The sequence below is a fragment of the Ammospiza nelsoni genome, chromosome 11, assembly GCF_027579445.1.
Source record: "Ammospiza nelsoni isolate bAmmNel1 chromosome 11, bAmmNel1.pri, whole genome shotgun sequence".
In the NCBI taxonomy this organism is placed as follows: Eukaryota; Metazoa; Chordata; class Aves; order Passeriformes; family Passerellidae; genus Ammospiza; species Ammospiza nelsoni.
This window is the reverse complement of record NC_080643.1, coordinates 693766-708756: the sequence shown is the minus strand read 5'-3', so window position 1 is coordinate 708756 and position 14991 is coordinate 693766. Positions and strand designations below refer to the sequence as shown.

General features: G+C 61.4%; 2 protein-coding genes across 2 annotated transcripts; one reads left to right on the top strand and one right to left on the bottom strand.

Moving 5' to 3' along the window:
• Positions 1 to 582: 582 nt before the first annotated feature.
• CAV3 (caveolin 3) lies at positions 583 to 5539 on the top strand. The gene is made up of 2 exons (XM_059480198.1): positions 583 to 696; positions 3322 to 5539. The coding sequence occupies exons 1-2, from the start codon at positions 583 to 585 to the stop codon at positions 3661 to 3663; spliced, it is 456 nt and encodes a 151-aa protein (XP_059336181.1). The 3' UTR covers positions 3664 to 5539.
• Positions 5540 to 7366: 1827 nt separating this feature from the next.
• On the bottom strand, positions 7367 to 13477 carry OXTR (oxytocin receptor). Its single transcript, XM_059480312.1, has 2 exons — positions 12463 to 13477; positions 7367 to 7702 (listed from the first exon to the last, which is right to left on the bottom strand). The coding sequence occupies exons 1-2, from the start codon at positions 13391 to 13393 to the stop codon at positions 7461 to 7463; spliced, it is 1173 nt and encodes a 390-aa protein (XP_059336295.1). The 5' UTR covers positions 13394 to 13477; the 3' UTR covers positions 7367 to 7460.
• Between the last annotated feature and the right edge of the window lie 1514 nt (positions 13478 to 14991).

Genomic DNA, 14991 nt, shown 5'->3' with positions numbered 1-14991 from the left:
AATATTAACCAAGCAACCCTGGAGGAGATATTCCAACCACTGTGGTTCTGTGGGTTGGTCTTGGATTTCCTCAAGTTTCCATGGGTGAGAAGGTGGAAGCTGAGGAACCCAGGCTGGCACCACAGGCCTTCTCCTGGGCTCTGAACAGCCCCTGAGGAGCTCTGGCCAGCCCAGGACAGGGTGGCATCTCCAGGGGATATTTGCAGACACAATTCCTGAATCCCCCACCTGCTTCATTTACAGATTCACAAAGTTCTTTTAGTCTTTTGAGGACTTTTGCCCCAATTCGGGCATTGTTTCTCCCACACAAGGATAAGATCCTACCAGCGCAGCTGGGCTGGGGGCTGCACACCCACCCTGCCCTGGCTCAAAGGCCACCAGCCGCCCACACACATGCCATCCCCCTGAGGTGGCAGCACGGGGGCGGCCCAGAAAAGCCCCTTTAAGGGACACCTCGGCAGCCAGGACATTAATTTTAGCCTGGAGCAGTGCCAGGGGCACGGGCAGCTGCTGCGGGCGGGGCCAGCGCCTCCTGTCCCTGTCCCTGTCGCTGTCCCCAGCGCTGCCCAGTCCCGCCCAGCCATGGCCGAGGAGCACCGCGAGCTGGAGGAGCGGATCATCATCAAGGACCAGCACACCAAGGAGATCGACCTGGTCAACAGAGACCCCAAGCACATCAACGAGGACGTGGTGAAGGTAGGGCCGTGCCCCAGCAGCAGCAGCAATCGGCGTTTGGGGGCACACCTCGGGGTGGTGCTGGGCTGCCCTCAGCCCCTGCCCGCGCTCCTGGTCCGTGTGGCCCCATAGGGCTGTCCCCAGGGCCGGGGAGGTGACAGCCCTGCCGGCCGGGTGCGTGCCTGGCTCCAGTTAATGCCACATTTCCCATCCCTTGAATGGGCTCTCCAGTTTCATTGTGGCTTGAAAATTTATGGAGATCCTTCCTTTGCACCAGCAAGCTGGCAGCCAAAAATAACACAGAAATTAAATATTACCAATTTAAGGGGATATTGGGAAAAGGCTGCTGGCCTTGGAGGCACCCCAGTGTCAGTGCCTGTTGTTTGAGGTGTGTTGGCATGTTTGTGGAAGATTGCTCTCCCCAGGGCAGCCCAGAGGTGCAGCACCCCCAGCTCCCTCCCTCATTTCTGACCAAGAGGAATTCCCATTCTAACTCTTGGGCTTTCTCTAGACTCCCTTAGAACTGCAAACAAAATTTGTCTCTGTTAGCAAAGATAATTCCAGCCCAAATGAGAACAGGAGGACAGGAGGAGGTGAAAGCGTTTTGTTAAAACCATGTTTGTGACTGTCACAGCAGAAGGGACAGAGGGCACAGAGCTGCTCTCACAGGCTTTGTTACAGGCTGTGACCTTGCCAGCACTGCTGAAACACAAACCTCAGTTTGGGCATGAAAGCACCATTACAGCTGCAGCCATGGTGTGGTCAAACAGGATGAGCTGTGACAGTGAGAGCCATTGCTGGGCTCCCTGCTGGCACTGTGAGACCTGCCCTGACAGCTCCTGGCACCTCAGCATCACCTCCAGCATCCGTGCCACTGCCTGCAGTGCATCCCACTGCCCTGGCCTGGGGCTGGAGACGTGCCAGGCCAGGGGAGCCCCGTCTGCCGTGGCACCAGGGACGAGCAGAGCCCTCAGCCCACGCTTTGGGGCTCCCCAGCCTGGGAGCAGCAGCAGCCACTCCTGGGTGACAGTGCCAGCAGTGTCCCAGCCATGCCAGGGCCCCACCAGCCCCTCCCTGCCTTTCCCACTCCAGACTCTCCAAAGCCTGACGAGGCCTTCCAGGCTCACCCACTCCCGTGGCCATGCTGCTGCTCCAGCACTCAGAGCTCAGCATTCAGAGCTCAGCCCAGCATTCCTCCACCTTAAAATAGCCCAGGAGGGCTGCGGAGGGAGGGCAGAGGCAGCCCGGGCAGGGGCACAGCTCACCCTGCTCTGTCTCTGTCCCATCCCAGCACCGGGCATGGCAGCAGGAGGGCTCTGAGGCCCAGGCAGCAGGAGCTGCAGTGCCCGCAGGAGGGAGGGCTCACCTGGCCCGGGATAAGCATCTGAGCACCACAGAGCAGCAGCCAGAATTTGGGATCAGGTCACAGAAGTGGCACTGCCCACAGAGCCTGTCACAAACCCCTCCAAGCACAGCACCAGAGCAGGGCCTGGCTCACTGGGTGAGGCTCTCCCAGCACAAAGGGTTCCATGGTTCTATAAAGGAACAGTACCTGCACGTGCTTCTCCCCGAGCACCTCCAGCAGGATCCAGACTCAGCCTGAGCCCCCACTGCTCTCCAGGCCCACTCCCAGTGTGATGGCAGCAGAAGGAGCAATGGTGCAGAGCCCCTGCTTTTATATCCCACTGCTCCCTGCATCAATTGGTCCCTGATGAGCTCGTCAGGCAGTTGAGCACTAACCTGGGGCAGTCCCCAGCACACCTGGGCTTCCTAGAGGCTGCTGATGGCACCTCAGGGCCAGCTCTCAGGGCTGCTTCTCCTCATTGCCAATACTTCTGTCAGCACCCCCTGCTCACTCCAGGAAATTAAAGATGACACAGAGTGATTTTGTGATCCAAGTGCTTCCAAAAGCAGAATGGATATTGTTATTTAACATGAATGTACAGACACATCAGCTGCTGGGGGGAGGCCGAGCTGGTTTTCAAGACAAATAGCTCAGCTCATATATTCCCTGGCAGTGAGTTACACCCCAAGGGGATCTCAAGTGGAGTTTTGGGGAGTGTGTGTCACTCTGAGGCACTCCCAGTGCCTGCACAAATGGTGAGGGCAGGGCTGAGCCCCAGCTCCCTTCCCCAGGAGGAACATGGATAGACAGCACTGAGCACCTCATCCTATGGGTATGAATAAATAATCCATAAATCCAGAGGGTGCTGGGTCTTTATTAGCATGAACACCTTCCTGCCGAGTGGGCAGCCCCATCCCTGAATGCTAAAAAAGGGCAGGAATGGGCTCTGGCTGCCTGTGCAGCCAACACTCCCACGCACAGCTCCTGTTCCAGGGACTCCTGTGTGGCCTCACCTGACTCCCCAGATCAGGGGCTGGGACAGGGACTGTGCCCCCCCGTGCTGGGGCCCCAGGCAGGGGCTGAGCCACCCCTGCTGCCCACAGGCTGTGGCTGGGCAGTGCTGGGAGCCCTGAGCCCTCTCCCAGCTCCGCAGGGCTGGCCCTGCCCGGGCTGCAGGGACCCAGCCCAGCACTGTCCCCGCTGTCCCCAGGCCCCTCGTTTGGGATCTGCTCTCCCCTCCTACTCACATCACGGCCTTTGCTGACCCCCAGACCTCCCGTGTGTCCTCTGCTCTCCCCCAGGTGGATTTTGAGGATGTGATAGCTGAGCCCGTGGGCACCTACAGCTTTGACGGCGTCTGGAAAAGCAGCTACACCACCTTCACCGTCAGCAAGTACTGGTGCTATCGGCTGCTCTCCGCCCTGCTGGGCATCCCCCTGGCCGTCCTCTGGGGCTTCCTCTTCGCCCTCATCTCCTTCTGCCACATCTGGGCCGTGGTGCCCTGCATCAAGAGCTACCTGATCGAGATCCAGTGTGTCAGCCGCATCTACTCGCTGTGCATCCACACCTTCTGTGACCCGCTCTTTGAGGCGCTCGCCAAGATCTGCAGCAACGTCCGAGTTGCTGTCCGGAAGGAGACTTAGGTGCTGGCAGCTGCCCCAACACCCTCACACAACCCCCTCTGTGCAGGCTGCCTGCCCTTGGGCACACAGAGTCCAGTGAGGGACCCAGACACGGACACCCCTGTCCAGTGAGGAACCTGCACACGGACACCCCTGTCCTGTGAGGAGCCCAGACATGGACACTGCTGTCCAGTGAGGGACCTGCACATTGACACCCCTGTCCTGTGAGGAACCCAGACATGGACACCCCTGTCCAGTGAGGGACCTGCCCAAGGACACCTCTGTCCAGGGAGGGGCCCACACAGGGACCCTGGGGCACAGGAACCCGTGGCAGGGCCCCGCAGCAGAGCTGGCTCTCAGGGGTGCTCTCTGCTCATGGAGACAGGCCAGGCTGCTCCTTACTCCACCCAAAGCCAGAAGCCTCAGGAGAAGGGAGCCCATCGTGGCCCAGGGAACAGCCCAGGGGTCCCTGTGCCCTGCAGGCCCGCGGAGCTCCTGGGAGGGACAGGGACTCCCTCCTGGAGAACAGCCCTGTCTGTCCATGTGCTGTCTGTCCTCAGGTGCTGGGCGAGCACTGGGGCTGCAGAGCTGCTGCTGGCCCCCGCCCAAAGCCTGCCTGCCCCTGCTGCATCCCTTGGGGCTGGTGCTGACAGAAACTCCCCCACAGGAGTTATTGTTTGTGACAAACAATTGCTGTGGTGGGAGCTTCTGCATTAAACTGCTGCTCAAAGCTTTTAGGGATAGAATAGCTAAACCAAACGCTTTTCATGCCTACTTGCATTTCAGCCAAGCTGTGAGAGCCAGAGCAGGCCATGCATGACATGTTGTGTCTGCTCCCAGAGCGTGAGCTGATCCTGGGCCAGCTGCAAACCCGCCCCTGGCACTCGAGGCTCAATTATGTAATTAATTGTGGAGCACCCTTAAGTGCCGTGGGCAGGGTCCAGGGCAGGACAGCACGGCGGGAGCCAGCCCTGAGCATGGCCAGGGGGGACACAGAGCCTTGGGGAACCCCAACTGAGAGACAAGCTGGGCTCTGAGCAAAGCCTGGCTTGGCTTCCCAGGACAATCTCCATGAGATACGCGTTCAGTCAGCTCCAGCCACACGGGGTGTGCATCCCATCCAGCTACCGGGGTGTGCATCCCACCCAGCCACCAGGGTGTGCATCCCATCCAGCCACATGGGGTGTGCATCCCACCCAGGCACACGGGGTGTGCATCCCATCCAGGCACAGGAGGTGTGAATCCCATCCAGGCACACGAGGTGTGCATCCCATCCAGCTACCAGGGTGTGCATCCCATCCAGGCACACGGGGTGTGCATCCCACAGGCCAGGGCTGTCCCTCCGCCCTGATGGACAGGGAGAGCAGACACAGAAGCCTCTGTCAGGACCCTGCTGCTCCAGCCACAGGGAAAGAGGAGCCAGGGGTGAGGTGCAGCTCAGAGCTGTTTCCTCCCCTGTACTGTCAATTAACTGCTCGGTCCCTCTTCCACGGAGCTGCACTTTCACTTTGAGGCCCTTGAAAGCTCTTTTGGCTCCAGCCTTAAGTGCTTTGCTGAACCAGGGCCCAGGAGGTCTCCTTGTTCAGAGGCTGCTCTCAATTGTCTCCATGTGTGCCTTCCCCTTGGATTCCAACAAAGACTTGGAGCCAAAGACTCCTCTAGTGCCACGCCAAGGACGAGAAAGAGCCAGGCTTTCTGCTGGAGCTCTTCCAAGGGCTTGGGATTGTGTACTGCTGTTATTCCATAGCAATATGGTACCCAAGCTCCAGCAACATCAGGGCCCAAGGAGGATGGAGTGATTAAAAACAAAAAAAGATATTTAGGTAATTATAGGGAGGTGGGGGAAAGTCTCAAAAAAACCTTCATTTTTTGTGAGAATAAAAATAATTAAAATCAATTCCATAATGGGCTTATACTACTTGTTGTTGCTGTTCTAGTAGTTCACTGCCTGAACCTGAAAAACCCTGAAATGCTGATGTCCCCCCCACATTGCTCCCTGGGCTGCTATCACCTGGGCACACACTGCTCACCTGTCAGCCCCTCTGTTCCAATTTTGCCCTCCTGGAAAGCTTTTGGCAGAGCATTCACTGGGGCACTCCCCAGCTGTTCTCACTGTCCACCCCCTGCCACAGTCTGGGGCCAGTGCAGGAGCTCAGCCACGGCCCCTCTGGGCTGCAGCACCTCCAGGCGTGGGGCACGGCCCTGCCTGACCCCCATTCACCTCCAGAAATTGCAGCCGGGGCTGGAGGGAATTCCCTGGGAGTCCCAAAGCTCCCTCCCTTCTCCGTGCCTCCGTCCCAATTACATCCACAGCTCCCGCTCCTCCCCGGCAGGGGGATGCAGCTCGGACTCTCCAGAAAGGGACACACCTCCGTCCTTGTTTGCTGCAGGAGTGAGTGGCTCTCAAGGAGAAGGAAGGTGAACGTGGGAAGAAAATGCTCCATGGTGTCCTGAGGATTTCAGCCAGTCAGCAAATGTGCTATGCTCACTTGGAGCTCCCACAAAAAAAAAAAATAAATCAAAGGAATGTCAGGATGGGAAAGGTGCAAATGGACCTGCTGGCCAGAGTGAAGAAATAAAGGACACATTTAAATGCATTTTTCATGTTCATTCCCATCATGAAAGGCCAGATTACATCGCTCTTTGAGAGCCCCAGCCATGTCCCGTGCAGTGCCGGTGTCGCAGCCAGCTGTGTGCCGCTGGGGGCAGGTCCCTCTGCACGGCTGGCAGCGGGCACGGCTGGCAGCGGGCACGGCTGGCTGCGGGCACGGCTGGCCGCGGGCTCTCGGTGCTTTCCATCCATCCCCTGCAATCCCTCAGCCCAGCTCCCCCCGCGCCTCCCCCCCCGCCTTCCACCAGCCGCAGTCAGAAAACTTTATTTACAGTATTTGTTTACAATAAAAATGCATGCCGTGAGTGCACCCTGTGCCACGGAGCGAGCGCAGGCACGGAGCGCTGGGAGGCTTGCTGGACCTGCGGTGAGCCAGGGCCGAGCCTGGCTGGGAGGCACGGCAGGAGCGTCCCTGTGGGAGCCAGGGTCTGCTGGATCCCGCGCAGCCCCGAGCAGGAGCTGCTGGGCACACACGGCCAGGGTCACTGCCCGCATCCCGGCCCAGCCGTGCCCCAGGCTCCTGCCCAGCCTCACTGGGTACAGGGCACAGAGCTGGGCTGGGGACAGCCAGGCCACTGCGCTCTCCCTTCGAGGCTGGTCCCTGCTGACCCCAGAAATGCCCTTGTCTGTGCCCCAGGCAGGGGGAGCAGGGCTGGCATGCTGCAGGGCTGGCATGGTACAGGCTAGCATGGTTCAGAGCTGCAGGGCAGGCCTGGTGCAGGCTGGCATGGTGCAGGGCTGCAGGCCTGGCATGGCGCAGAGCTGCAGAGCTGCAGGGCTGCAGGGACGGGGCTGCCTCTGCCCCACAGGCTGCAAGTGAAGCGAGGGCTCCTGTGCTGAGAGCACGGAGCGGGATCCTGCTGCAGGCAGAGTGGGACAGTGCCCAGCCACGTACCAGGGGTGACACCACCCATCTCCCTGTGCTTCCATCACACCTGCCCCAGCTGCACCGTGTCCTTTGTCCCTCCTGGTGGCATCCACAAGCCACTGAAGTCAGGGTCTGGGGCTCAGGAACGGGTTCCTGCTGTCTAATCCCAGGCAGCACTGAAAGCTGGACACAGAACTCCTCACCCACTCCCGTCTCAGTTAAATAAGGCCTCTGTACATGCTTACACCATATATACACCTGTATACAGACCCCTCTGTCCGGCCCGGCCTCCCCAGGGAAGCACCGGAGCAGAGGCACAAGGTCCGGCTGGCCGCGGCCTCACGTCGTGGGCGGCTGCATGAAGCTCCTCTGGCTCGTGGCCCTGCAGCTGAGGACGAAGGACGAGGAGTTGCTCCTCTTGCTCAGCTCGCAGGCTGGCCGCGACTTCAGGTAGCGCGTGGAGCAGCAGAGGAAGCGGCGCATCAGGTCGTGGAAGAGGTGCCCGGTGTAGAGCATGTAGATCCAGGGGTTGCAGCAGCTGTTGAGGCTGGCCAGGAGCATGGCGATGATGAACGGGGAGGCTGCGAGACAGAGGCACGAGAGCTGGCTCAAGGTGTCAGGGCACGGCCCAGGCACCCCGAGACCCCTCCCCGGCAGGGCTGAGCCTGCAGGGACACAGGGAAAGGAGAGCTCACAGGGACACCCCGGGAAAGGAGAGCCCGCAGGAACAGCACTGAGAGCTGCTGCTGCAGCGGAGGGACTGAGGGGGCGAGTCTCAGTTCCAGCGCCCCGGGGTTCGGTTTGTCTCCCCAGAGCTGCGCTCTCAGACCCTCGGGGTTCGGATTTTCTCCCCAGAGCTGCGCTCTCAGACCCTCGGGGTTCGGTTTGTCTCCCCAGGGCTGCGCTCTCAGAACCTCGAGGTTCGGATTTTCTCCCCAGAGCTGCGCTCTCAGAACCTCGAGGTTCGGATTTTCTCCCCAGAGCTGCGCTCTCAGACCCTCGGGGTTCGGATTTTCTCCCCAGAGCTGCGCTCTCAGACCCTCAGGGTTCGGTTCGGTTTGTCTCCCCAGGGCTGCGCTCTCAGACCCTCGGGGTTCGGTTCGGTTTGTCTCCCCAGAGCTGCGCTCTCAGACCCTCGGGGTTCGGTTTGTCTCCCCAGAGCTGCGCTCTCAGAACCTCGGGGTTCGGGTTTGTCTCCCCAGAGCTGCGTTCTCAGACCCTCGGGGTTCGGTTCGGGTTTGTCTCCCCAGAGCTGCGCTCTCAGACCCTCGGGGTTCGGTTCGGTTTGTCTCCCCAGGGCTGCGCTCTCAGAACCTCGGGGTTCGGATTTTCTCCCCAGAGCTGCGTTTCCCCTCTCGCTCCAGTATTCCCTGGAGCCGCTCAGGAGGCAGAACTGCCCCGCAGCCCCGGCACAGCCCGCACGCCTCGGGGTGCCCGGAGCGGGGAAGGGAGCGCCAGCCCGGCCCTGGCCGAGCCGTCTGCACGGCGCTCTGCCCACACCTCTCTCCAGTGATCTTTCTTGCCCCCGAGTGAATGCTCCCCACACAGGGCTGTGCCAGGGAGGACATTCCCACAGCAGCGAGCCTGGCATCCCCGGTGGCAGGGGATGGTGGCAGTGCAGTGCCAGGACATCAAGTCCTGGCTGCTGCTCTCTGTGTCCAGAGCACAAAGCACCGACTGTCCCACCTGGGAGCTGGATCAGCACTGTCTGGTGACAAGGGGATGGTGGCGCTGGCATCTGCCATGGCACCAGGACAAGGGGAGACGTGCCCTCCATGAGGTGGAGATGATGGAGCCTTTGTGCTGCTCCCTGTGCTCCAGCTCACCTCCTCAGCCCCTCTGCTCCCAGAGGACGCACCAGCAGCGAGGATGAGCACGGCTGCTTTGGCTGTTCTGGCCCCTTCGTGCCTCTGCAAAAACCCACTGGCAGCTTTCAGACCAGTGAAGAAATGTGACTATAAATGCTACCGTCCAAATTCACCTTTAGCCAATGGATGCGTAATTCCTGCTCTTGTGGTGTCTGCTCCAATTACTTTTAATTTCAAATATATTCTAAAAAAATAGTTAATAATTAATTTCAAGTAACATTAATATTTCAACAATAATTAATTTCAGGTATATGCTAAAAAATAAGTTATTGCTGAGGCACAAGACCTGAAATACATCTCAGTGTTTCTACCCGCTTGAAAATATCCAGCCAGGGCTGACTCAGCTCTTCCTCTCTGCAGGAGGCAAATTGAATTTCAGGAGCTTACTGCAGGGCAGGCCTGGAGGGTGATTGCTCCCCTCCTGGCAGGAGCACCGGAGACCCCGAGGGGTGCTGACCGTGCCAGTGTGTCCCTCAGGGATGGCCCCTGTCCCCAGGCCCTGCTGGAGGGGTGCAGGGCTGGGAGGGCTCTGCTGCCAACACCCAGCACAGGAGGGATGGGACGAGGGGTGCCCAGCTCCCACCGCTGACTGCAGCACCTGCCCCGAGGGGAAGGGACCCCGAGGGGAAGGCAGAACAGCCGTGGTGCTTCACAGCCCTGCTCTTGCCCTCACAGGTGCGTGAGCCAGCTCTGACCCCGAGCTCAGAGTCCCGCAGGGGCTCCCTGTGATGTGTGTGCAGCAGGAGCCTCCTGTGGGGGGACCCAGTGCTTAAACCAGCACCTGGATCATGACCTGTTCCCACCCGCCTCACAGAGGCTCTGGGGTGTGTGGCCGCCTAAGGGGGATCCCTGCTGTCACCCCAGAGCAGCTCATGGGGTGCAGTCGTGCCCCCATTGCCGCTGGCACCCTGGGACCCCCTGCCCTCCTCCTGCTCTGCCCACGCAGCTGCGAGGGGAGGAACAGCCGCCTTCCCTTCCCAGCACGGGGCACCCCTCTCCTGCACCCACCAGGCTGCCTGGGCACAGGGAGGGGATCCCGGATCAGGGCAGGGCTGTGGGAATGCTGCAGGCAAAGCCCCAGTGCTCTGCAGAGAGATCTGACTGTGCTGACCCCCTCGTGCCTCCGGGCGGCCAAAAGGAGCAGGAGAGCCTGGAAGGAAGGGCCGGGGGCTCCCAACACCCGAATCCACCCGGGCTTTTCCTGCCGTGCCTCCAGCAAGGGCCCTGGCAGAGCTCCCACGCTGTGCCGCAGCCTCGGGCTGCCCGGAGACAGGAACAGAGCGAGGGGGAGTGAGGCACAGCCCCGAGGGGATGGAGAGCGCTCATGCCTGAAAGCAAAGGGGGAAGGAAAAGGGAAAAGGGAAAAGTGCTGCAAGGCCTACGGCACAGGGTGAGCAAGGGAAAGGTTCCCCACGAGCCAGAAGGATTGGGATGGACAAATCCTGTCCATCGAGGGCCAGCAAAGCAGCAGAGATTTGGATGCTGGCGAGGGCTGCGTGCGGGAAGGGAGGGGCAGCCCTCAAAATTGCAAGATTAAAGTACAGCACAAGGAGGGCTGCTTCACCCCAGAGCCCATGCAGGAACTGGAAGTTTTGACCAGCCTGAATCAGGTGGAAAACCCCTGGAGCGCCCAGGGAGGTGCGTGAGCCACATTCCACTTCTCCTGGAATAAATGGAGCAGAGAGAAGCAGGAGAGGCAAAGCCTGGCCGGCTCCCTGGGCAGCCGAGGGGCACGGGGGCTGCGGGACACGGGGCTTGCCCAGGGCTGTGCAGCGGGATGGGCCCTGTGCTCAGCTGCCCTGCCCTGCGAGCTGCCCAGAGCCAGCAGCGCTCAGCCCGGGCCGCCAGGGAGCAGCTCCTCCTCGGTCTCCGGCACCGCGCACTCCTGGTGAGCCCGGTCAGTCTGCCCGAGGCGCTCTCATCCCTGGGTGCGCTTTTCTGCCCCTTCTCCCATCTCACAAAGTCGTGAAGAGTTTTTCCTTAAGGTCTCCCCCGTGGTTCTCCCGTCTGGCGCAAACCTGCACAGCTCCAGCCGTGTCACACCAGGCAGGGGGACACTTTCTGTTCTATCTGCAACTTCAGGGATGACAGCAGCCAGCCCAATATAAAAAATGGTAAATCCGTGACACCATGTCTTTAGGAAAAGGTTTCGCTCATAAATCAGGGTTTTTCTAGAGGAGCCGTGCTCCAGTCAGAGATAAAATAACAGCAGCAGAGTGCCGAGGTGGATGGAGCAAGACAAGAGGGAGAAGAGGCCAAGAGCAGAAAGAAAAAAGTCAGCGAGGAAGAAGCGATAGAACAAAGGAGAGGAATTCAGGCTGTGCTGCTTTCTCCTGAGCTCCCGCACAGCCCGCAGCATGTCCCAGCACCCAGGGTGGGCAGGGAACCTCCAGGGACCCCAGAGCAGCACCCAGGGACAGGCACAGTGCAGGGACAGGCACAGTGCAGGGACAGGCACAGTGCAGGGACAGTGGCCACGCAGGGACAGGCACAGTGCAGGGACAGGCACCGTGCAGGGACAGGCACCGTGCAGGGACAGGCACAGTGCAGGGACAGGCACCGTGCAGGGACAGGCACCGTGCAGGGACAGGCACAGTGCAGGGACAGGCACCGTGCAGGGACAGGCACCGTGCAGGGACAGTGGCCACGCAGGGACAGGCACAGTGCAGGGACAGGCACCGTGCAGGGACAGGCACAGTGCAGGGACAGGCACAGTGCAGGGACAGGCACAGTGCAGGGACAGTGGCCACGCAGGGACAGGCACAGTGCAGGGACAGGCACAGTGCAGGGACAGGCACCATGCAGGGACAGGCACCATGCAGGGACAGGCACAGTGCAGGGACAGGCACAGTGCAGGGACAGGCACAGTGCGGGGACAGGCACAGTGCAGGGACAGGCACAGTGCAGGGACAGGCACAGTGCAGGGACAGTGGCCACGCAGGGACAGGCACAGTGCAGGGACAGGCACAGTGCAGGGACAGGCACAGTGCAGGGACAGGCACCATGCAGGGACAGGCACAGTGCAGGGACAGGCACAGTGCAGGGACAGGCACAGTGCAGGGACAGGCACAGTGCGGGGACAGGCACAGTGCAGGGACAGGCACAGTGCAGGGACAGGCACAGTGCAGGGACAGTGGCCACGCAGGGACAGGCACAGTGCAGGGACAGGCACAGTGCAGGGACAGGCACCGTGCAGGGACAGGCACAGTGCAGGGACAGTGGCCACGCAGGGACAGCCCCCGCCCTGAGCACTGCCCAGTCCCTGAGCCGCAGTGCCCCGGAGTTTGCCAGGGCTCCAGCAGCCCTTGGCCCAGGAAGCTGCGGCTCAGCCCCTGCTGCCTGCCGGGCTTTCTCTGTTCAGGACTCTCCGTCTCCCTCCCACCCCCCAGCCCGGCCCGGAGCAGCTTCCCCGGGTGTCCCCAGGGGCTGAGCGGAGCCCCCAGGGCCGGCAGGGCGAGGGAGAGGAGCTGTACCTTCCTGCGGGGCGTTGCTGTCCCACACAGACCACATCTGCACGAAGAAGAAGGGAGTCCAGCACACGATGAAGGCCAGCACGATGATAAAGGTCATTTTGACTGTCCGGATCTTGGCTTTCGAGATGAGCCTGGTGCTGCTGACCCTGGCAAACACCACCCCGCCACGGGAGCCTGAGCCCAGACCCACGCTGGGCCCGTGAGCCGTCTTCAGCTTCACGTTCTGCCAGATTTTGAAGCTGATTAAACCGTAGCAGATGCTCAGCATCAACACAGGGATGATATAGACCATGAGGGTGATCCAGGTAACGTAGGCTTTCGGTCCCCAGGGCTGGATGAAATCTGCCCAACAGTCATAAACCCCGTTCCCCACATCCCTTAGAGAAAATATGTGGATCTGAGGGATGCTGACCAGCAGGCACAGCAGCCAGGTGAGGAGGACAGAGACCCGGTCAGCCCTCCTGTGCAGGGACCTCAGCGGCTGACAGATGGCCAAGCAGCGGTCCAGGGACATCAGCAGCAGCATGTAGGTGGAGGCGAACATTCCCACCACCTGCAGGTACTTGATCAGGCGGCACAGGAAGTCTGGCCCGTAGAACCTGAAGGTGATGTCCCAGATGAGCTGGGGCAGCACCTGGAAGATGGCCACGACCAGGTCAGCGATGCTCAGGTGCTTCATGAAGAAGTACATGCGGGAGTGCTTGTGGCGGGTGGTGTGGATGGCCAGGAGCACGCACAGGTTGCCGGTCAGGGCGAGGAACAGGATGAGGCACAGGACCGTCACCTCCACCTTGGCCATGTCCTCGTTCCTCTTCAGGGGGTCGGCGGTGCTGTTCTTGCCGGCGCTCAGGTTCTCCAGCCGCAGGCTGCCGTTCCCCAGGGAGCTGTTGATGATCCAGGTGCTGCTCCCCGCCAGGTACAGCTTCTCCATGGCCAGCGCCGGCCCGCATCGAGCCCGGGGCAGGGTGAGGCCAGAGAGCGGGCAGAGCTCCTAGCGATGCGTTCCTGTGCGGTAGCCGGCTGTCCCCGCCGCTCTCTCCGCGTCTCCCCGGTTCTCAGTGCTCCGCGGCTGCTCTCCGTGTGCCCCGCTCCGTGTCCCCTGCCGTCCCCTCCCCGCCGTGCCGCTCTCTCTGCCCGCCCGTCCGTGTCCCCGTGTCCCGGCCGGCGGCTCCTCGCTGTCCCCTGGCCGGTCCCTCGGCGTCTCCGCGGGCGGCTGCCCCGCTCCAGCCCCGGCGCGGGGGCCGGCCGAGCGGCGGGGGCGGCGGGCAGGGGCGGGTCCGGCCCGGCCCCTCGGGGCCCGCCCGCGGCCTCTGCCCCGCGCCCGGACCCGCCTCAGCATCTTCCCCGCGCCCTCCGCGCTGCGCGGCCGTTCGCGCTCCCCGCCGGCGGCGCCGCTTCCCGCAGCCCCTCTCGGGCAGCCCCGGTTCCCCGCAGCCCCTCTCCTCCAGGCAGCCCCGGTTCCCCGCAGCCCCTCTCCTCCAGGCAGCCCCTCTCCTCTCGGGCAGCGCCGCTTCCCGGCAGCCGCTTTCGGGAAGCCCCTATCCGTTCGGACAGCCCCGTTACCCCGAGCAGCTCCGCTTCCCGCAGCCCCTCTCCCCCGGACAGCCCCGGTTCCCCGCAGCCCCTCTCCCCCGGGCAGCCCCGGTTCCGGCGCGGTGCCGCGAGGGGGAGCGGCGGAGCGGCGCTGCGCTGACGGGCGGGGGCCATCAGCCCTCGGCCCAAAGCCCCCGGTGTGGCGGCCCCGGGCACGGAGCGGAGGGAGGGAGGGAGCACGGAGCGGGCTCACCCCCAGCTCTGCCCTGCCCTGCCCGAGCTGCCGTCGCAGGACACCGAGGGAAGGTTCCCCCGCAGGTGCCGGCCCGGCCTCGTCCCAGCAGCAGGCTCAGGAGTTGGTCACTCGGCAATGAACACACCCACCAAGAACTTCCCTCTTCTTTTAGGAGGAAGATTTCAGAGTATTATTTCTATAAAATAAAGCAGTACTATGAGTGACATCATTTGTCACCAGCTCACCAGCACAGCTCAAGGGCTGTCCCCATTTTCAGGCTCCCTACAAGGAGAACATCCAGAACATGAAAGTGCAGGTGGGATACTGAGAAGAACATGGAACCCTCCCAGTCCCCCCTCAGTCCAGCAGCCCTGAAGGCCCCCAGCATCACCACCCTTTGCTCCCCACTTCCAAGTCACATCTCAAACCCTCCTCAGCCCAGCTTTAGGCCCTGAACAAACATCCCTGCAGCTATTTTTAAAGATTTTTGGGAAGTTTTAGCTCCATGCAGGATGAAGAAATGTTACATACTTTGGCACGTTCTTCCCTCTAGGGTTCACGTTCTTCCATCTTCAGGCAATAAAACTGCTGTGGGAATCGCTGCTCACCATGTGCAATGCTTCTTTTTTTACTGTTCTGCTGGTTCTGGGAGAGCTCTCATGGAGGAGGTGGCTGGGGGCAAAGAGGAGGCAAGGAAAGGTTTGCCCTTGACTTCTGCTCCGTTCCTTGGGGACTCAGGTGTGGCTCAGCCCCCGTGAGAG

Bases quoted from the DNA above. Each gene is read 5' to 3' on its own strand.
- CAV3 (XM_059480198.1), top strand. From the start codon at position 583: ATGGCCGAGGAGCACCGCGAGCTGGAGGAGCGGATCATCATCAAGGAC. The intron at 697-3,321 runs GTAGGGCCGTGC...GCTCTCCCCCAG, and splicing joins TCAACGAGGACGTGGTGAAG to GTGGATTTTGAGGATGTGAT.
- OXTR (XM_059480312.1), bottom strand. From the start codon at position 13,393: ATGGAGAAGCTGTACCTGGCGGGGAGCAGCACCTGGATCATCAACAGC. The intron at 7,703-12,462 runs GTACAGCTCCTC...TCTGTCTCGCAG, and splicing joins CAGCAACGCCCCGCAGGAAG to CCTCCCCGTTCATCATCGCC.